The sequence below is a fragment of the Eucyclogobius newberryi genome, unplaced genomic scaffold (assembly GCF_026437365.1).
Source record: "Eucyclogobius newberryi isolate DKJ021-1_F unplaced genomic scaffold, fEucNew1.0.hap1 SCAF_12, whole genome shotgun sequence".
Lineage (NCBI taxonomy): Eukaryota > Metazoa > Chordata > Actinopteri > Gobiiformes > Gobiidae > Eucyclogobius > Eucyclogobius newberryi.
This window is the reverse complement of record NW_027315746.1, coordinates 17,366,114-17,388,140: the sequence shown is the minus strand read 5'-3', so window position 1 is coordinate 17,388,140 and position 22,027 is coordinate 17,366,114. Positions and strand designations below refer to the sequence as shown.

The 22,027-nt window shown below is 45.7% G+C and overlaps 1 protein-coding gene across 2 annotated transcripts; it reads right to left on the bottom strand.

Moving 5' to 3' along the window:
* Nucleotides 1-5,612: 5,612 nt before the first annotated feature.
* Nucleotides 5,613-19,764, bottom strand: col6a2 (collagen, type VI, alpha 2). Of its 2 annotated transcripts, XM_072441056.1 has the most exons (32): nucleotides 19,492-19,712; nucleotides 18,235-18,313; nucleotides 18,059-18,159; nucleotides 17,842-17,985; nucleotides 12,317-12,679; nucleotides 12,213-12,233; nucleotides 12,055-12,120; nucleotides 11,862-11,960; nucleotides 11,750-11,776; nucleotides 11,634-11,660; nucleotides 11,502-11,546; nucleotides 11,348-11,401; nucleotides 11,205-11,267; nucleotides 11,062-11,124; nucleotides 10,932-10,985; nucleotides 10,805-10,840; nucleotides 10,643-10,705; nucleotides 10,393-10,455; nucleotides 10,253-10,315; nucleotides 10,115-10,177; nucleotides 9,990-10,040; nucleotides 9,821-9,919; nucleotides 9,687-9,749; nucleotides 9,489-9,524; nucleotides 9,364-9,409; nucleotides 9,132-9,284; nucleotides 8,953-9,047; nucleotides 8,535-8,716; nucleotides 8,285-8,463; nucleotides 8,175-8,213; nucleotides 6,611-6,945; nucleotides 5,613-6,456 (listed from the first exon to the last, which is right to left on the bottom strand). In XM_072441056.1, exons 2-32 carry the CDS (start codon nucleotides 18,305-18,307, stop codon nucleotides 6,190-6,192), a joined length of 3,033 nt encoding a protein of 1,010 aa, XP_072297157.1. In that variant the 5' UTR covers nucleotides 18,308-18,313; nucleotides 19,492-19,712; the 3' UTR covers nucleotides 5,613-6,189. The 2 variants fall into 2 exon arrangements, with proteins under 2 accessions (XP_072297157.1, XP_072297158.1); XM_072441057.1 differs by lacking the exons at nucleotides 5,613-6,456; nucleotides 6,611-6,945 and adding an exon at nucleotides 7,275-8,001 and having other exon boundaries at nucleotides 19,492-19,764.
* Between the last annotated feature and the right edge of the window lie 2,263 nt (nucleotides 19,765-22,027).

The following is a 22,027-nucleotide window of genomic DNA, read 5'->3' as shown; positions in this document are numbered from 1 at the left end:
CTCCAGTCCCTCTTACGGGATGCAGGAAGAGCACGCAACATATTGTGAAGTGTTCGATTGAACCGCTCACACTGCCCATTTCCTGCTGGGTGGTACGGAGTAAGATAAGACAAGACAAGATATTCCTTTATTGTCCCACATGGGGAAATTTTATTGATGCAACGCAGGTAGATACAGAGGTAGATACAGAAGAAAAGAACAGATCACTTATAGGAAGTTTGAAAAACACTTTCAGTAGAAGATCTCTTATGAACAAAAACTCCCATTACCCAACAAGGGATGGAGGGGAAAAATAATAAAGATAAAAATAAATAAATAAATACATAAATACATAAATACCATTGCATGTGATCACGACAGTAATTGCACATGAATATGTGTCACGACGGCACATATTGCACATATGACGGAATTGCACATTGTTAAGTCAGTATTGCGAGTGTTCATGACTAACAGTGTTTGTTATAAAGTCTGATAGCAGCAGGAAGGAAAGACCTGCGAAACCTTTCCTTCACACAGCGAGGGTGGATCAGTCTCTCACTGAAGCTGCTCTCCAGAGCGGACTGCAGGGGGTGGCACTTATGGTCAAGCATAGATGTGAATCCAGCCAGGACCCTTCTGTCCCCCACCTCCTGCACCGAGTCCAGAGCGCAGCCCAGGACGGAGCTGGACTTCTTGATGACTTTGTCCAGCCTCCTCCTCTCCCTCTCTGCGATGCTGCTGCTCCAGCAGGCCACACCGTACAGGAGGGCTGATGCCACCACAGAGTCATAGAAGGTCTTCAGGAGTGGCCCTGTCACTCCAAAAGACCTGAGTCTCCTCAGGAGGTAGAGCCGACTCTGGCTCTTCCTGTACAGTGCGTCTGTGTTATGAGTCCAGTCCAGTTTGTGGTTCAGATGAACACCCAGGTACTTGTATGAGTCCACTCTCTCAATGTCCCTTCCCTGGATGTTCACTGGTAAGGGGGCAGTGGGATGCGTCTGCGGAAATCCACCACCATCTCCTTGGTCTTCCCCGCGTTGATGAGGAGGTGGTTCCGCTGACACCAGTCCACAAAGTACTGCGCCAGTCCCCTGTACTCTGCATCATCGTCGTCCGTGATGAGTCCGATGATGGCAGAGTCATCAGAGAACTTCTGCAGTGTCGTGTCTGAAGTCTGCAGTGTAAAGGGTGAAGAGAAAGGGCGCGAGGACAGTGCCCTGGGGCGCCCCCACACTGCAGGTCCGAGTGTCAGAGACACAGTCCCGTGCTCTCACAAACTGGGGTTGGTCCGTGAGGTAGTCCAGGATCCACTCTGCCAGGTCATACTCCACACCAGCAGTCTCCAGCTTGTCCCTCAGGAGCTGATGGTGTTGAAGGGGCTGGAAAGATTGAAGAACAGGATCCTCACAGAGCTGCCAGGCTTTTCCAGGTGAGAGAGAAAGCGGTGCAGCAGGGAGATGATGGCGTCCTCCACTCCAATGCCAGGCCGGTATGCAAACTGCAGCGGGTCCATGACTGAGCTCACGGTGGAGCGGAGGTAGTCCAGGACCAGCCGCTCCAGTGTCTTCATCAGATGGGACGTGAGAGCCACCGGCCTGAAGCTGTTGAGGTCTTTGGCGCGGTGTCTTGGGCACAGGTACCAGACAGGAGGTCTTCCAGACCTGTGCTACCACCCTCAGCTTCAGGCTCATGTTGAAGACATGCTCCATAACTCCACACAGTTCATCTGCGCAGGACTTAAGGAGCCTGGGGCTGATGCAGTCAGGTCCTGCTGCCTTCCTCACTTTAATCCTCTTCAGCTCACTCCTCACCTGTGCTGCTGTGACAGTCAGTGGTTGGCAGGGGGACTGTGTGCTGGGGGGATGGGTGAGTCCAGGCGAAGTGGGGAGCTGATGGTCCGGGGCGGAGAAATGAAGAGGAACAGATGCAGGGCATTGTCCAGCTGTGGAAGAGGGAGCATGCAGCTGTGCAGGGGGAGGGGCGGGTGACCAATCAAATCTCAAGAAGTGAGCATTTAAATCATTCACCCACTGTAGATCCCCCTCTGTCTGGGCAGGGGGATTTTGAAGCCCGAGATGGTTTTCAGGCTTCTCCACACTCCCTGAATGTTCTTCTGCTGCAGCTGCTCCTCCATCCTCCTCCTGAAGCCGGCTTCAGCCTGCCTGATCTTCCTCCTCAGCTTTTTCTGCACAGTCCTCAGCTCCTCCTTGTTCCCTGACCTGAAGGCTCTCTTCTTCTCCTTCAACAGAGCCTTCAGTTCACGGGTAATCGATGGCTTGTTGTTTGGAAAACACTGCACCGTCCGGGAGGGAACAATGTTCTCAAAACAGAAGTTGATGTAGTCCGTGATGCACTCTCTGATGGTGTTGATGTCCTCCCCATGGCCGTAAAGCTCAGTCCAGACAGTGGTGCTGAAGCAGTCCCTCAGAGCCTCCTCGCTCTCAGCAGACCACATCCTCACCACACGGGACACCACAGGCTGCCTGCGCACGATGGGTTCATACACAGGCCTCATATGTACAAGGTTGTGGTCCGAGCTGCCCAGAGGAGGGAGGGGGGAAGAAGAATAAGCCTCTTTGGTGTTGGCAAAAAACAAGTCCAATGTTCTATTGTTTCTGGTGGGGCAGGTGACATACTGGGTGTATGTTGGTAGAACAGAAGAGGGAGAAGCGTGGTTAAAGTCACCAGAGATGAGGAAGAGAGCCTGTGGATGCTGTGTTTGCAGCCTACAAGTGCAGGAGAGCAGTGCTTCACAAGCATATTCAGCATTGGCAGACGGGGCCACATAGACTACGATCAAAATCACATGCGAGAACTCCCGGGGCAGATAATATGGCCTCATGCCAATAGCCAATAGTTCAATATCCGAGACTTTGTAATCTCATACAGCTTACACAACTGCTGGATGAGAGTGCTCTCAAAGTTTCGTCCCTGGTCCGAGTGTATGCGTGCCGGCACACCAAACTTTGCGAACCACTCTGTGACCAGGACTTGCGCCACAGTGGAAGCGTGCTTGTTGCGGGTTGGAACTACAAGTGTGTATTTGCTAAAAACTTCAGTCATGACCAGCACGTTTTCCAGACCAGTGGAGGTCTGCTCTAACAGGGTAAAGTCGATAGCAAGTATCTCGTTTGGCTGTGAAGCCAGTAAGTGGCCCATAAAGGCGTGAGGAACCGATTGGTTGTCCTTTGCATGCTGACATCTCTCGCAAGCCTGGCACCATTGGGCTACCTCCCGTGACATACCTGGCCAATAGCACCGGGAACACAGCAAAGCCAGAGTCCTCTCTATTCCTTGGTGTCCATGCTCCTGATGGACCTGGGTGAGGACATTCTGGACCAAGGCTTTAGGCAGAAGGAGTTGATACACAGCCCCACCACCGTCAGGACGAAACACCTGCCGATACAGCAGCCCCTCTAACTCTACCAGGCGGTCCCACTGGGCCAGCACTAAGAGGGCAGTCGAAGAGAGGGCTCGTCGCTCTTCACGAGTGGGCTGTCGATTTTGTTGCCAAAAGGTCAGGATCTCCTGTATGGCGGGGTCAGACTGCTGAAGCTCGCGGAGGTCAGCAGGGGCAACTTGCGGTAGAAAAGTCACAAGGGACTGTGTTGCCTGTGTAACCATTCCTGTTGCCTGGTGCAACTTCCTGTAAGGAAGTGCCAGGCTGGCGAGACAGTGTCAGCATTTTGGTTACACTTACCTGAACGATATTTTAATTCAAAATCAAAAGAGGCCAACTGGGTGGCCCAGTGCTGCTCAACAGCTCCCAGTGTGTCTGAGGAGGGATGACTCAGGGGATTGTTGTCCATATAGATCACGCATTTGTGTCCTAGCAGTTACTCCCTGAATTTCTCAGTCAGGGCCCACTTAAGGGCCAACAACTCTAGCTTCATGGAGCTGTAGTTGGACATGTTGCGCTCAGTCGGGCGCAGGCCTCGACTGGCGTACGCAAGAGGTCGCACCTTCCCTTCCTGGTCCTGGGAGAGCACTGCCCCCAATCCAGCATGACTTGCACCAACCTCCAGAATGAATGGGAGGGAGAAGTCAGCGTAGGCAAAGTACCGGGGCCGTGGTGAGCTTGGCTTTTAAGGCCTCAAAGCTCTGCTGACATTCTGTGGTCCAGGGTCCAGTAGCACAGCCCGTTTCCTTGACCGTTTATCAGTCAGTTCAGCAACTCTACGGTGTTTGCTAACTGCTAAAATGATCCTTGATTTTTGGCGGAAAACATTCCTTAAAATTCAAAAAGGGTTAAATTGAAAAAGTAAAAGGTGTGCGTGTTACCTGGAGACTCAATCTACTATAATAACTTGGGTTTGAGTTTCTAGGTCAGCTGACTTAGGAGCTACTGAAAAGAATCCTTTTCTTTTGACAAAAAATATTCCTTTAAATCTATAAAGGGTTAAATTGAAAAAGTAAAAGGTGTGCGTGATACCTGGAGACATCAACTACTATAATCACTTAGCTTTTACTATCTAGGTTTGCTAACTTAGGAGCTATTGAAAAGAATCCTTGTTTTTTGACGAAAAATATTCCTTAAAAATCTACAAAGGGTTAATTTGAAAAAGTAAAAGGTGTGCGTTGTACCTGGAGACTCAAACTACTATAATCACTTAGCGTTTACTATCTAGGTTCGCTCATTTAGGAGCTATTGAAAATAATCCTTGTTTTTTGACTAAAAATATTCTTTAAAAATCTACAAAGGGTTCATTTTTTAGCCCAAAAGGACTATGATATCTAGGATTAGCAACTTGGATTCATGCTCAATGTTGTTGTTTTTTTTGTTTTTTTTATAAATATGTTTATATTTTTTAAGATAACAAACGGTACTTTAGAGACGGTCCCTAACTGGCGTACCAAGCGGCACTTCAGCGCGCAGCTCCCTGTTTCGAGCTACTGCAGGCGGGGCACACTCAGAGGAAGCTCCCGCTCTAGTTGCGGAGGCGAATATCCAACGTCCAACGTGAAACTAACTTCACCGCGGTCCAGACACCTGCTTGCCCATCCATAAAGTCACCGCGCGCCACTACAGTGTGGCCACATCTATGTAGAATCCAAATATATATAATTATCAAGCTATACCTGTGACAGCAAATAACTAATAATAATTTACATTACAACCGAATTAAAAATCTAGACTTGACTCCTATTTTTGCCTATTTCGGCTTCATTGTGTGGATTTGAGGTTGCACAAAATTACCTTTGAACGCTGTAATTGTATCAGTCCACACAACTAAAAGCTGTAATTGTAGAATGTAATTTGAGACGAAGAAGCACCGATCAACTATCAAAATCCACCATGATGAGAATGAACTTACCCCTGATTGTTACCCTGTGTGCAGTATGTAAGTTCATATCACACTCCAAAACACTTTTGGGGTCCCATGGCATCTACGGTATCCCCTAATGGCCAAAACTAATTTCACCGCAGTGTCCAGCGGAGGGAGACAGCGCCAACATTAACGCAGGCCACGACACGTTTAGACTTTATTGGGTTACGTGCCAAAATAAATAACTCAGGCAAGAGCAACGTTGCTTAAAGATAGTATTAGTCAAGTTAGTTAGAGTTTTGTAATTAAAGTTGTTGGCTACTAGCACTGAAATGTAAAACTGAAAGACAAAACAAAAAAACACTGGGTTCACCAAATTAGACTTTATTTGGATTTGTACATTTTGATTGTACATTTGACATTTCCTTGTGTTTGTGTTGAAAAAATGTGTATGTTTGAAAAGGTGATATGACAATGTTTGTGTTTCGTATGCTCTTATCCCTGGGAAAGACATGTCTTCATCATAAAAATTGAAACAACCTATAGTAAGTACAGTTACTTTAAGGAGTAAACATTTCAAAACCAGCATGGCTTTCTCCTTTTTAGCACCATAAATGAATATACTGACCTGAATGCCAAACAATGAAATACTTTATTGGAAACTAAATAAATGAAAACAAAATTGAGCCTGAAGTTACACATTCAATAATCATCAATCTTCTTTTGGACAGTGTTGTTGTCTTAGTAGAGTATCTTTGGTTGTCCATGGTATGAGAATGAACAGAAAACTGAACTATACATTCATGTACTTGGACTAGTTGGATTTAAATGGCATTTCAGCAGTAACCCAGTGTCGCCCATCTGGTAAAATCTGTAGTGTGCATAAACAATGGACCTGGGGCTGTTCTATGGATTGTTATTGCGGCGTTACAGATCCTCACTAGCATATCCAGCGGAAGAATCGCTCAAAGAATGTTGGTTTGTTCAGCATGGCATAGTCAGCTCCTTTGAAAATAGCTGTCATGTCTCCAAGTGCCACCTTCCTCAGCACTTCCTCGTCTGTGTCTGTGCCCATGGCGAGCACAGTGGGAACGCCCTCTGCCCTCCTCATGGCTGACACGCCTTCCTCCAACTGCTCATTAGAGGTGATACCATCAGTGATGAAGACAAAGGCCACTTCAGCATTACGCCGAGCCACGCGGTCTCGCTGTAACACAAAAGTAAAGTTTTTACAGAAGGAATCTGTCGAGCAGACACAAGACAATCTCTTACATCTGCATCACTAATGCTCTGACAAGTTGCAATTGCTTCTAAAAAGATTACTTTTAAATGTTTGCTTGGCTTGAGTTCACTGTTGTTACCTGTGAGAGGACCAGGTTGTTGACTGCATGAATGATGGCACTGCCCAGCGCTGAGGAGGAGTCCATGTACTTGACAGCAGCCAGTGAATCAGAAATCACAGTGAGGTTGTGTGTGAGGGCAAACTCCACTCTCTGCTCCGAGGGGCTCCCGTACTGCAGCAGAGCCAGGCGAGCATTCTTCTCGTCTGAAGGACCACCGGCCAAAGTGAGGCGGCGAGCCACGTTCTCAATGAACTCCTTGGCCTGGCGATGGTTCTCGAGCCCCATCCTCTCTGAGCCGTCCAACATGAACACAATATCCACAGGCCTCTGGACACAACTGGCAACAGCCGGCTCTGAACACAACACAAACATTTAAATCAGACGTGGTATTCAGCTCAATGCTTTTGCACCCAGATGGTCCCGGATCAAAGACAGAGTAACAATCTGTAATATGCAGTCTTGTCTGCAAAACAATCCTTAGTTAACCTCAATTTAATACTTGTATTATCTGTAGAAAGCAAATACATAGCTATATAAAGAAACACTGGCATGCAAATCATGCATCAATCAAAGCCAAATAACACTACACAATTAATACTCACACGTTAAATACAATTATCATTTAAAAAAAAAAAACACACCTTCCTGTTCCAAAATAATCAAAATATATAAAGGAGCAGCATAAACATTTGAATGAAAGGTTTATTTAACCAAAGTGACACAGTGTTGAATTTTAACCGATGGTTAATCCCTTGATGAGTGATGACCTTCACAGAGATGTACAGTAGCTCTAAACTGCTGTTAATAAGCAGCACCACACAAAAGTTAATAAATAGCACAATATTTATAGAATGTACAGACTTGTTTTGGTCACTGAAGATACACAGCTATTTGTTTTTCAAATGCATTTTACAAATATTAGAGGTAATATTCAAGACTTGGGTCTGACATGTTCTTTACAGTTTATGCCATAGAAGCCGCAGCATGCATGAGTTTGCATAAGTGCAGGTGTAAAACACCTTCCAGCATGTTCAAAATCTATCTGTAATATATTAATAAGCATATTAGTTGAGATCTGTGTCAAGTCTTTATCAGTCTCTTTTAACGAGGTAGCATAATTAGCAGTTAGCAGAGTCTTATGGCTTTCTCTGGATCGCCCATGATGTCTGCATAGACAAATTTGAAGGAGTCGATGAACATCTGTGTCCACTGGTGTTTGTCTGCCCCACGGGCCAGCTTGGCTCTCTGCGCTGCGTACGCCATGGTGGCCACACCCACTCCGTGCTGCTGCTCACTCAGACTGCCAAGCAGGCCAGCCACACCCTCCACAGAGGTGGGCACAAAAGAGGGACTGCCATCCACTGCCTGGGGATTCCAAGGGGGAGGGGTTTCCCACGTTACACCCCTTCCTGCAAGAAGCAGGTGAATCACATTGTGGGCGTTGTCCCACAGACGCATCATCACCACAGACAACTGCGGCTGAAGGGAGATTTGGCGTAGCAAGACAAAGACTGTGGACCTTATCTGAACCATTATAACCAAGTTATTGTTAGCTATATTTTCTTATAGGAATTAGTCTTACCTGATTTGCAAGGAAGTTCCGGACACACCACTATGGGATCTGAAACAAACAGAAATATTATATTACAGATAACATAATGTAATGAGAATATTATTAATATGTGACTATACCAGGGCAGAGGACTGTCTCAATCTTGTCAATGAACTCTTCTGCCACCAGGTCAGCAAAACGCCTCATGCCCAGGACCCTGCCATCCCTCTGGCAGGCGATACTCTTCAGGCTCTCATTCTCCTCAATTTGATCAAACATGTCTCCAATGCCGATAGCACTCACGTCAACACGGGGGTCGCTGTCAGAGGAACAACACAGTCAAACCTTTCTCACGACAAAAAAGTCAGATATATTATGTGTAATAGTCACCTGCAGAGGTAAGTGAGAAGCGTGTCGTTGTCTCTGGGGTCGAAGCGTCCATCTGTGATGACCACCACTGTCACGTTCGCTTTGGCTCTGCGACTGTCCCGGATCAGATTGTCATAGGCGTATTTCAGAGCAGAAGGAGTCCAAGTTCCTCCCGCGATCCACTCCAAACGCTTCACTTCTTCCTGCCAATATGCAACAGGGAAAATTGTTTAGGGTAAAACATAAATGTGGCAAATGCGCAAAACATGGACTCTTACTACCTTTCTAAACAATACAACATCTGCTTCTTAGCATGCAGGGATTTGCATATTTATTTTAGTGTAGACATGCATTAGATTACTGTACCTCCCTAGCAAACTTTTGGTTTATTTAGGTTCGGGCAAACAGTACATTTTAATTTCCGTGTTTTTATTAAAACCTTAAAAGCCGACAGCGAATCAATCTTGGGGTCGTCGAGACGGATGGCCTGGAACGTGTCGCTGTGACTGTACTGAACAACTCCCACTCGTGTGCCTGAAAGGAATGTTCACACCATTTATTCCTTCCTTTTTCATACTATTAGACAGGCTAAATAAGGCAGAGACCACAGTGATGTACCTGACTCAGAGTTGGGATCTTTGGCGAGGGAGCCAAGCCTATTTACTGTGTTGATGACAAAGTTTTTCTCCAATGTGAAGTTGGTAAGACCCACTGACTCTGAGCTGTCAATCACAAACACAATGTCCAGGGCTCCACAGCGTTTCTCACAGTCTGAAAACAAATGCAAACAACTAAAAGTTAGATTTACCATTTCAGCCCAATCTAAAACTTCTGAAGTGGTTAAACTCACCACAGCAGCCACACGTCTCTCGGATGTAGTTCATCACATCACATTCCTGATCACATAAACAAGCATTAATATCCAACAAGATTTGTGTCTGTAAGAACATTTCATAATGAGCTGTATGTCCTTACTGTGAGACCGGGATCTCCCTCAGGGCCAGAATCCCCCTGAAGTGGAATAAATAACACAACATGAGGATATATGTAATGATAATTTGAGTAAATGTATTAGATGATAAAGGTTTAATTATAGATGAAGACGCTAATAAAGACACTTCATATCCTGCACATCACATTGGTTGTTCACAAATTGACTTTATGCTTACTTACATCACGGCCCCTCTCTCCTCTTGGACCTCTTTGACCAGGTTCACCGTTAGGCCCTGGCTCGCCCTCACAGTTAAAAATAGACATTAATTACTGTACATTAATTAATTTGGCATGAAGCTTTGATAGACACTCACTCCATCTCCTGGGATTCCCTTATCGCCTGGTCCACCCTTCTGCCCACAGTCTCCTCTACCCCCACGGGGTCCTCGGTTTCCTGCGTCACCTTTTTCTCCCTAAAATCAAAGAACATTAGTGCTAGGTTTGCATTAGTTTAATGACTAAATAAAGTGCTGTGTTTCTTACTGATGGCCCACGTGCTCCAGGAAAGCTAAAGCCAGGTCTTCCAGCATCACCCTGGATGGCATGAAATTCAAAGTTAGCAACGATAATTGTAATGTACAGTATAATAAGAATGAAGAGAAAATTACTTTTAGCCCTGCAAGGCCGGGCTCGCCTCTTGGTCCAGCGTCACCAGGATCCCCTCTGGTTCCCTGCAGCACAATCAATGTTCAAAAGTCATAGTAATTAATGAAATTCATACCTGGTAGTTTCATTCATTGAGTTACATTTCGTCCAGCCTCTCTAGAAGGTCCTGGTGGTCCTCTGGGTCCAGGCAAACCTGAGTCTCCCTGTGCAGTGGCAAAGAAAAAAGGGTTGTAACAAGAGAATTGGTCAAGGTTCTCAATGAGCAAAAAGATGTTCTCACCGTGGCCCCTTTGCTTCCAGATTCACCGGGGAGTCCCCTCAAACCCTCTGGTCCCATTTCACCCTGAAAATGCAATCACAGTTAAGATTAAGTGATGTGATGGAAAGGCGTCGTACACAAGTTGCCTGGGATCCAGACAAAGATTCGTGAAGTATAGAAGAAGTTTGTATTCTCAGCTGACCAGGCAAATATACAAGTGTCTTAAAACATTACAAGAACATATCTTTGTGTGAAACATGACAAAACACACCTTGTCACCTGGAGTTCCCACAGTCCCCTGTTTGCCCTTTGGCCCATAGTCCCCTCTTCTTCCCTAAAAAGATAATGCAAACGTAAGACAATGGACCACTTGATGCTGGCAACTCATCCTCATAGTTTAAATTGTGCCAAAGGTTTTAAGCACAAGACTTACTGGCTCCCCTCTGGGCCCAGGTTGTCCAAGAGTCCCCTGAAACAAAACTCAGTTCAGCCACAATCACATGATAAGAGCATATTTGTGTCCATACAGTCTATGGTGTGTACAGAAAGAAGATACTTACAGTGTTTCCTTTTTGTCCAGGAGAGCCAGGTGACCCAGCGCTTCCCCTCTCTCCCTTTGGAAACCAAACATTTATAATCAAATTAAACTGTTCAATCAACACACATTTTCACATTTTGTCAAAATTTTGCCTTTGGTCCAGAATCTCCAACAAGTCCAAGTGGGCCAGCTCTCCCGGGGCGGCCAGAATCTCCCTGCAGAAAAAAACACACATGAATTCTCTTTCCAAAAGAAGTGGGTATTATGGATGTGTGTAGAATGAAATGCTTGTCACCTTCTCTCCATCAGTTCCCAGAGGACCCCGCTCACCCACGTCTCCAGGATGACCATCAGCACCCTAAAATTAAAACACGTGAATCAAAGTTTCACATGAGAATAACAGTTATGGCAATTGTATTGATAATAATAATTCCATACTCTGCTGCCTGGGTCTCCTTTGCAGCCAGGTGCGCCGATGCGTCCCATTTTACCCTAAAAATGCATTAAATTAGAGGTTCCTCTTTTAGTGTTTGATCAACAATATTGGGAGTACATTATTTTGCCTGTTCATGCCAATTCAAACTAATAATACCTTTTGTCCATCTCTTCCATCTCGCCCTGGGATACCACCTGCGCCCTGAAGTCAGAATACACATGAGGTGAAGATGCCACATTTACTATTAGGTAAAAGCAATCTTATAATGAATATAAAACTGTTGATCACCTTCTTCCCTTGAGTTCCAATTTCTCCCTGTAAAAGACAGCGAATCATGTTATGCACAATTTAAAACATCCCAATATGAATGAATTTGATTGTTGACAAATATAAATGTGGCCGACCTTATCGCCTTTTAGACCAGGTTCTCCCTAAATGAAGGACACAAAACAGACATTTGTTGTACTTTTAGTAATTTCTAGTTGTCAAATTGAATAAATGAGATAGAGAACTTACCTTTGTACCAGGCTGACCAATGGGACCCTCAATACCGGGGTCTCCTGGGCGACCACTCTCTCCCTTTATTCCTGGTCCGCCGTTGTCTCCTTTTGCTCCCTGTGTAAAAACAACAAAATATTTGTCACTTCACAGTCAACTTAAAAAAAAAAATATTTTAATAATTTTAATAATCTTTAGGTAAAATACTGACTTTCTGTCCTCTGTGGCCTTTTGGACCCAGAGGCCCAGGTGTCTCCAAACAGGACACGCTGTAGCACTGTGTTGTGAGGAGTAAAACAACAGTAAATGTAGTTAAGTGATGATTGTTTGATGAGGAGAGGATTTAACATTAATGATTTGTTGCCTTACCTCAGTATATGCCAAATGTTTCTACATAAACATAAAGGAAAAATACATTAAAGAGAATATTAAGTAGATTCAATTTATGTTATTTTCTTATGTCCATGCAGTACCATAGTATTGATAATGCGGTCGATGGTTTCAGTGTGAATGAGCGCTCTCCCCTGGCTCAGGTCCACAGCCATGAATTCACGCCTATAGACCGCTGCTGGGGAGTTGGCGATCTCCTTCAGCCCATTCTCGTCCACGTTCTTTGAGGCTGCCACAACAAAAATGCGAATGCCCTCGTCGCGAGCTTTTTCTGCTGCAACTTTGATGCCCCCACATGGGTTTCCTGTCACGTGTCCATCAGTGATGACCACGGCAAACCGCAGAGCTTTAGGGTATGTGGGTGAGCGCCGCATCTCCTGGGTCATGTTGCTGATGGCACAGTCGATGTAGGTGCCCTTTCCCAGGTAACGAATCTTTGAGACCCCCTTTTGACAGATAAACACATCACCATTAGCAAAACATGTAGCTCAACTATGATCAAACAGCGAATTACAGAGTAGATTGTGCAGACACTGCAGATGAGCTGACTCCCATCTTCACAGACATTTTTAACACCTACTGGGTGTCATGCTATGTCAAAGCCTGCTTCAAGTTATCTATCATTTTCCCTGTTCCCAAGACACTCCGAATCACTGGACTTAATGACTACAGGCCTGTGGCGCAGTCTTGCCCCACCTCAAGTTCTTCACCTCAAGTTTTCAAACAACACCACCCGCATCAGGCTCATCTCGGACAGGGATGAGTCTGTCTACAGGAGGGAGGTGGACCAGCTGGTGTTCTGGTGCAGCGGTAACAACCTGGAGTTCAACGCCCAGAAGACAGTGGAGATGAAAATCACAGCCTCCATCACTATGTGGTACGCTGGCGAGACAGCCAGGGACAAACAGAGACCTGCAGAGATTGAAGTCTGCAGCCTCAGGTGATCGGCTGCAGACTTCCATCTCTGCAGGTCCTGTACATATCCAAGACTCGGGCACGGGCAGGTCAGATCACAGTCGACCCTTCTCTCCCTATACATGGACTATTAGAGCCACTCCCCTCAGGCAGGAGGCTACGGTGTATCCGGACCAAAACCTCCCGCCACAAGAACAGTTTCTTCCCTTTCTGCAGACAAGGTCTGGGGCAACCAACGCCACTCACTCCACCAGCTTCAACACCCGGTCCACTGCTGCTTTTTCACAACTCTCTGCCCACCAGCTTCTAGTTAACCAGCTTCTAGCCACCGCCAACATACTAACTGGATTACTCTCATCTGCTGCTACGTTCCATCTCCTCCTCGGACTATCACTCCCGCGCCTCCAGGCCACCGCTCCACCAACTGGAGGTGACCTTCACCTCCTCAACCATAACCACCGTCTCCCAGCTGCTGCTGCCTCTGCAGCTAGCTCAGCTGGGATCCTTCGCCGGCCCCGCTACATCCACAGGGGCTCTGGTCTCTCCCATAACCAACACTCCAACGACGGCTCACCTATCCCCTCACTCTGGACTAGTTTTCGCCCCCCCGTCACCCCCACCTGCCGCACTGCCAACCTCAGCAACCTCCGCCCCCCCACCCCTGCGCCGCCATCCATCTCCGCGCCCCCATCCATCTCCCTTGCACTGCTGAACTGCCGCTCCCTCTCCAACAAATCACCTGTTATATCTGAACTGCTACTGGACAATAACATTGATCTGCTTCTCCTCTGTGAAACATGGCAACAGCCCCTGGACTTCTATGCTCTCAACCAAGCCACTCCCTCCAACTACACTTACACTGCCAAACCCCGCCTCTCCGGGCGTGGGGGAGGTCTTGCTGTTATTCATAAAAAATCTACATCCATCACTGAACTGAACCTCAACCTTCCATCCATCTCATCATTTGAATACCTCGCCTTCTCCCTCCCCAACTCTATCACCGCTATCCTGATCTATCGTCCCCCAAAGCCCCACCCCTCTTTCCTCACTGAATTGTCCGAACTCCTCACCATCGCATCCTCTCTCTCTGCCCGCCTCCTACTCACTGGTGACTTCAACATCCACATTGACTGCCCCAACGCCCCACTGACATCCGACTTCCTCTCTCTCCTGGACTGCTTCCATCTCACCCAACATATTGACTTCCCCACCCATACCAAAGGCCACACTCTGGCCTTAGTCTGTTCCTCTCTCCTACCCATATCTAAGCCCCACCCCCTCCCCTTCCCACTCTCTGATCATCTCTGCATCCTTTTCTCTGCCCCCCTACCCTCGCCCCACAACCCCAAAAAACGCACCATCACCTACCGCAATATCAAGTCAGTCAACCCCCTCACGCTCTCCCAGCTCATATCCTCTGCTTTCCCCCCTGACTCCCCCCCCTCTTCCCCCGACGACTATGCTGTCATGCTCAACACCACCCTCTCCGACTCCCTTGACTCCCTAGCCCCCTGGAAAACCTCCTCCGTCTCATACATCAACCCCGCCCCCTGGTACACCCCTGAACTCCGCACCATGAAGCAGACTGGCCGCCAACTCGAACGACTCCTCAAAAGAACCCGCCTCACCGTCCACGCCGAAGCTTTCAAATTACACATCTCCTCCTACCGTGACGCTCTCCAAGCCGCCAAATCTGCCCACCTCTCCACCCTCATCAACAGCTCCCACCGGAGCCCTCGCACCCTGTTCTCCACCGTCAACAAGCTGCTCCAGCCACCGGACATCACTCCACCCTCCTCCCCTGACCTCTGCAACTCTTTCCTCCTTGCCTTCAATGACAAAATTTCCAAAATCAACAGCTCCATGACTGCCGTCTCCATTAACTCCATCACCACCCCCACCCCTGCCCCCCCCCTCTCCCTGACCACCCACCCTTCCCTCCCCTCACCACCTTCTCCTCTGTTAACTCCTCTCATATCATAGACCTCATCACCGCTTCCAAAACCACCACCTGCTCTCTCGACCCCCTCCCAACGACTCTAACCAAGGCCTGCCTCCCTGCTCTCATCCCCCATCTCACCACCCTCTTCAACCAGTCTTTATCCCTCGGCCATGTTCCTTCCATCTACAAACTGGCCTCCATCACCCCCATCCTCAAAAAAAAACACCCTAGACTCCGCCAACCTCTCCAACTACCGCCCCATCTCCAACCTGCTGTTCCTCTCAAAAACGCTGGAATGCATCGTCGCCGCCCAACTTCACACTCACCTCCAGTCAAACAACCTCTATGAACCCCTCCAATCTGGCTTCCGCCCACTTCACAGCACTGAAACAGCCCTGGTCAAAGTACTCAACGATCTCCTCACCTCTGGAGACTCCGGGGCCCTCAACATCCTGTTACTACTAGACCTCAGCGCAGCCTTTGACACTATAAACCATTCCATCCTCCTACAAAGGCTGCGCCAACTGGGTGTTGAGAGCTCTGCACTTGATTGGCTCACATCCTACCTCACCAACAGACAAGAGTTCATTTCCCTCTCCGGTCACTCATCCACCCTCTCCCCAGTAACGCAGGGGGTCCCCCAGGGCTCAGTCCTCGGCCCCCTCCTCTTCATCTGCTACATCTTCCCCCTTGGTCACATCCTCCGCCAACTCAACCTGGACTTTCACTGCTACGCTGACGACACCCAGATATACCTCACCACCAAATCCACCCAAAACCCTCCCCTCAGCCACATCGAAACCTGCATCTCTACAATAAAATCATGGCTCACTCTCAACTTCCTCAAACTGAACAGTGACAAAACAGAGCTCCTCCTCATTGGCACCAAATCCACTCTCAATAAAACTGGTCCCTTTTCACTCAGCATCGACACCTCGACCATCACCCCCTCTACCCTGGTACGCAATCTCGGTGTCATCATGGACCCCACCCTCTCCTTCACTCCCCATGTCAGCCACATTGTCAAGACCTCATACTTCCACCTCCGCCGCATCGCCAAAATCCGACACTGCCTCACCCTCCCCGCTGCTGAATCCCTCATCCATGCCTTCATCTCCTCCCGCCATGACTACTGCAACTCCCTCCTCACTGGCATCTCCTCCCATTCCCTCCATAGACTCCAAATGGTCCAAAACTCCGCTGCCCGCCTCCTCACCCACACCCGGTCCCGTGATCACATCACTCCCGTTCTCTGCTCTCTCCACTGGCTCCCCATCAAGCAGCGCATAAACTTTAAAATACTCCTCCTCACCTTCAAAGCTCTTCACCACCTTGCCCCCCCCTACCTGTCTGACCTCCTCATCCCCCACCGCCCCACCCGAGCTCTCCGATCCTCCTCCTCTCTCACCCTGACTGCACCAACATCCCGACTCAAAACTTTTGGCGACAGAGCATTCTCCCGAACAGCACCCCGACTCTGGAACTCCCTCCCCCAACCTGTCCGCCACTCTCCCTCACTCACAACATTCAAATCCCGCCTAAAAACATACCTCTTCACCCAAGCCTATGACCTCCCCTACCCCTAGCCTCCTCTACCCCATTGCCTACTCTTCTACCCCCTGTTACATCCCCATCTTTTTCTCTCTACTTCTTCTGTCTTGTTCATTTTATCTGTATATTAATGTGTATTGTACGTGTTGTCCCCCCCTGTCTGTAAATACCCCCCCCCTTTTTTATTATGTTCAGCGTCTTTGGGTCACTGAAAAGCGCTATATAAATAAAAGTTATTATTATTATTATTATTATTCTGCCATTGGACTCATGAACACTTAATATTTTTACTTTATTTTATTTTATTCTATTCTATTATCATTATTTTATTATTATTATCTTATTTATTTTTTTATCTATATCTTTTTCTTTTTTTTTAATCTATTTTATTTTTTGAAACTTCCTATAATCTGTCCTTTCCTCCTGTTTCTACTGCGTTGTAACAACGAAATTTCCCCTTGTGTGGATATTAAAGGATTATCTTATCTTAATACCTGTCAATATAATAATACATGTAAGTACCTCCTATCCACTGTTTTGCACTGCCAATTTTGCACTCGTTCTGATCCTGTTGTTGTATATATAGATTACATTAAATCACGTTTATTCTACACATTTCATTTTATTTTATTTTAGCATAGACTATACTTTTTTTGGACTATTATTATTGTAATACACTGTTTTCTGTTGCATCTTAACGCCAAAGCAAGTTCCTCGTTTGTGAATATTTCACTGACAATGGCAATAAATGGATTCTGATTCTGATTATTCTTGTTAAAAAATACCAGTATGTAACTTTCTGAAGGTGATGCATGATTTAGGAAAATGCGTTATATATTTTTCAGTGTAATAAAAAAAAATCTAAAAAATAGAATAAAACATGATTTTAAATATTCTTTGGCTAAATTATGTATGTAGTGTTTTTTTTCTATTAGAATGAATTAGAAAGGAATTAACCCTTAGCTTTTTCACGGTCATGAAAGGAAAATTGCAACAGGACAGTATAGACTGTTTACTACTCCACTGTTTACAATTGTAATGAGTGATGCTTTTGAAGAGACTGAGGTAAAGCAATAACAAGGGTAAATGTGATCTCTAATCTCTGTAATAAATCTGTGTCCATAAAAAAAAAACATAAATGAAAATCATTTTTCAGCTCACTTTAAACAGTATGCCTTATAAATGTATTATTTGACTCACAGCAATAAACTCGCTCTTGGACGCCATGCGGCTGAACACTTCCTGTCTCTGGGAGAAGTGAAGTCCTCCCAGGTTCCAGTTGATTTTCACTGCTCCTCTGAACTCAAGGTCCTCCAAACGCTGTGCAAACTGCTCTGTAAATGACTGCAGACACACACATTTCATATTATTACCACAGTAAGGTCAAACTGGAACACTGTATGGAGACAGTGGGTACCTTAATACTCTCCACCAGTGATCCAGGGGGCGGCTCCTGTAAGGCGATGGTCTCAGATGTATCAATTGTAAAGTAAACATCAATGGGACATTCATTCTTTTCTGCAAGATACAGAAACAAACATTTATATGATGCTTGCTGTACAGTTTGTTGCGGCTAATGTGCTGACTGCTCACTGGTGCACTCTGGCTGGCCGTGCGTCAAAGCTCCAAAGAGCAGACAGAGGGCGATGACCTCTAAGCCCATCATGTTCTCCTGAAAGACAGAAGCCACACAAAAGCTTACAGTTGAGCTTCAGGCTGTTGGTCGGTAGAGTTTATGGGCCTGGGACATTGCCTACTGATTAAAAAAATAAACAGGGGGGAGGGAGTACTGATGGCACAGATTTTGTAATTATGGATAGTCATTAAAAATCAGTATCAAAATTCAATTCGTTTTGTTTTGTCTATCTAATGAAAATTTCACAGATTCTATCCTGCCTCCATGTGACACTCAAACAATTTGAAAACGAGTGGCATCAGAAGCAGAAGAAGGACAGTAAAATAATCTGACCCATATATTGTGCATAGCTAATTTCCTTGGGTCCACAAGATTAAGGTTATTTTTACCATCTTTAATTTGGTGTAAATACATTGAGGCTAATGAGCAAAACGGTTGCTATGTTAGGTGTCTGGTAACAAACAAACATGTCAAAACCTACACATAATCCACAAATAAATAAATAAGACTGATAAAAGTTACAAATAATTGTAATAAAGTCTGTACTTTATTACAATTATTTGTAACTTTTATGTGGTGAAGAGATGAGCTCTGCTGCCCCCTAGTGGCGTCTTATTCACAGCAGACGGAGCGGATTTTACCAGCAGACCATAAATATGCCCCAACATGATCACAGTTGTTAATAGGGCCTTATATTAGAATAAAAACATTAGATTATTGTTACAAATTTGTTTTAACGGAATTTTATTTCTATGACCTAATTTACACTTGCAGCAAACAAGCCACTTTTTTTTTTACCGTTTTCTTAACTGTGGAATGTATTTGCCGATTTTAGAAATAATGAGACTTAAATCCATAGTGAGTGCGTGGTTTGTCTCCCTCTAGCAGGCGCACAGCTGCGTGGATGTTGGCAGTGCAGATGTGAGCCCTGATCCGTCAGGAGTGGGAGCAGTAATGTTCAAATCAAAGAGCAGGTACACAAGCCTTACACCGTTAAAGAAAATATATTAAAATAACAACAATATACTTGATTAGAGCCACATTCGGGGGACATGGGTATCCAGATATTCAACAGAGCGCAAAATATTGCGCGCAACAGTTTAATCGTGTTTAGCACAAAACAACCCTTGAAGTTTAAAACACGTACAACAATGGTGTATGTAATAATATGAACAGAGACAGTGCACATTGCTTTGCGCAAAAGTGCTGCTTACCCAAACTCTTTCCAACAACTTTTGTCCGTGTGCGCAGCTGGTCCTCCGTAGACTACCTCCGCATTTCAAGCGAAAAAGCCCAAAGAACAAAAAGGGGAACGGGGCCCAGAAAGTGGGAATTAAACCGCTGGATGTGCGTTAAGTTCCCACAGAAAAGCCGTCCGCTCGCCCTGCCGTCCCGATCCAGCCCAAACTGATGGCTCAGATCCCTCCTCCTGCACGCGCACCGTGCACGACAGTCCCAAACATGACCACGTGAAGGCGCCGTGGTTCTGCAGCAACAAGTGCGTGCGCGCGTTTCCCTCTCCCACACGCGCACCAGTAAAATGATGTCTGAGTGCAGCTGGAGATGAGAACCACACTCGCTTCACCTGAACCAGCCCCTGACATTAGGCCCACTTTGTTACACCCTTTCCAGTCACTCAGTGGGACTCATCGGAAGTGGACGTATCTCCCATATGGAAGAAGTCAGGGGATTTGTTTTTTGTACCAGGCAACAGAGTTAATGGGGTGTCTGCAGGTAAGCTGCACCCACATAAAAGCCACTTCGGAACATGATCTCATTAATACCAAATTTAAGTTCACAGGGGCTAAGTTAAACCTGGTTAGAGGTGATCCTGTGAAAAGTTGGACTGAACTGAAGTCCAAATCAGGCCAATTCCACTGAAAGAAGCTGGAAATGCTCACTCATGTTTGCCACAACCTTGGATAAATCAGAGAGAAAACCCCACTCGATTCACATAAACGCATGGACCTCATAATTTGGGCTCCTGGTCTGGTTGCAATTAGTAGGCCTATGAGACGAGTTTACAATGAGTGTAAACAGTGTCAATCCGTCCATGAGTCTGTTCTCCTTGTTTAGTCATTGTTGCATAGTGGGAGGTCTCTCAATATATCTGTACAGCCAGCAATTTATGTATAATTTAAAGCATATTCAGCAGCATTGTTTTGTTGTGATGGGACACATGACTTCCAGTACGAATACAAACACAAGCAGTGGAGCCTTTAGATTGATGACTTCTCCCAGTCTCTAGACAAAACCATCTGAGTTCACATCCGCTACATGATTGCCAATTAGAGCAACAACATAATGAAGCTGTTTGGAGGGTTTATTATTTGGACGACAACAAAGTAAGTCCAGATCAAGACAAATGAAGATTACGGATAAATCATTGGTGTGAATTCAATTTTGGGGTATATTTCTTGGAAAAATCGTTACTTTGGAAAAAGACAGTGAATGCAAAAGTAGTATCACGTTATGGGACGTTTTAAGCTTGTGTCCTTTTTTCTTTTCAGCACTGGATTATTCCGCAACTATGAGCCTTAATTCTGAGGTGCCTAATTTTCAAATTGCAAAACTCGTCCCTACCGCTCACAAACCCTTTGGCATATCAGCAATTTCCACATGCATTTATTTTGGGGGATTTAAACGGCTTTAGAATATCTTAATTCATAGTGAAGCTGAGGTGGACCACCCAAGCACTGCCAATCATACTCTGCTTTCAGTTCTTTCTTCCAGGTTGATGAGAAGTAAAACACTCAAGACAGCACAGAGCAGTCAAGTGGTGCTTTTACAATACACTCTTTCTCGCCCTTTGAGACAGCTGCTGTTGTGATTTCAGGCATTACAAAAATAAAATGAATTGAACACAACATTTAGTCATTTAAATTAAACACAGTTGTTAGTTGTAGTGCTGATATAATGGCTGTACCATCATTCATTCATTCCTTTTCTATTGCATGTTCCCGTTAGGGGTCGCAGGTGACTGGAGCCTATCGCAGTGACTTTGGGCCTTAGGCGGGGCACATCCTGGACAGAAGCCAGCTCTTCACGGGGTTAACACAGAGACACACAGACAATCATTCACTTTCACATTCATTCACTAGGGGCAATTTAGAGTTGTCACATGAATGTGTTTGGACGGTGGGAGGAGAACCCGGAGAGCATCCGCAGTAACACGGGAAGGACATGCAGACTCCACCCAGAGAGATCATGTGATGAGATCACTCCAGTACCTTGGAAAACTCCAGAGTTTGCCCGTTTCAGTTATGCATGTAATTCTAAACAACACCACCTGTGTTGCCTCGTGCAGAAAAACCTTTGCTTCTGTTCAGAGCTTTGGTGGAAAGTATATTAAGTATTTATTTAGTTACTTTACTAAAAGGTGTGCAGTATCCTTTTTCTGGTTAAGAGTCTGCACTTGCTCGACCCCATTAAGATGGCATTACTTTGCCGAGAATGTTCCACAGTATGGCATTAAAATGATCTCAAGCCTCATGAATATATGTTTTTCAAGGTATTTTTGGGCAATAAAGACCCATAATCAAATACATGCAAGATGGATATGTTTGCTACCCTACTGTGTAAAATTTAAGCAACATATTCATAGAGACAAGCTGAACCCTTCACAGAAAAGTTACACAGTGATCCTTGATTTATTTTTTACATTCAAGTCTTGGTTTAAACGATTATTTTGGACCTGAATCTTCAAGTTCTGATCAGAACAATAATAAATATAGTTTTCTTATGGTCAAG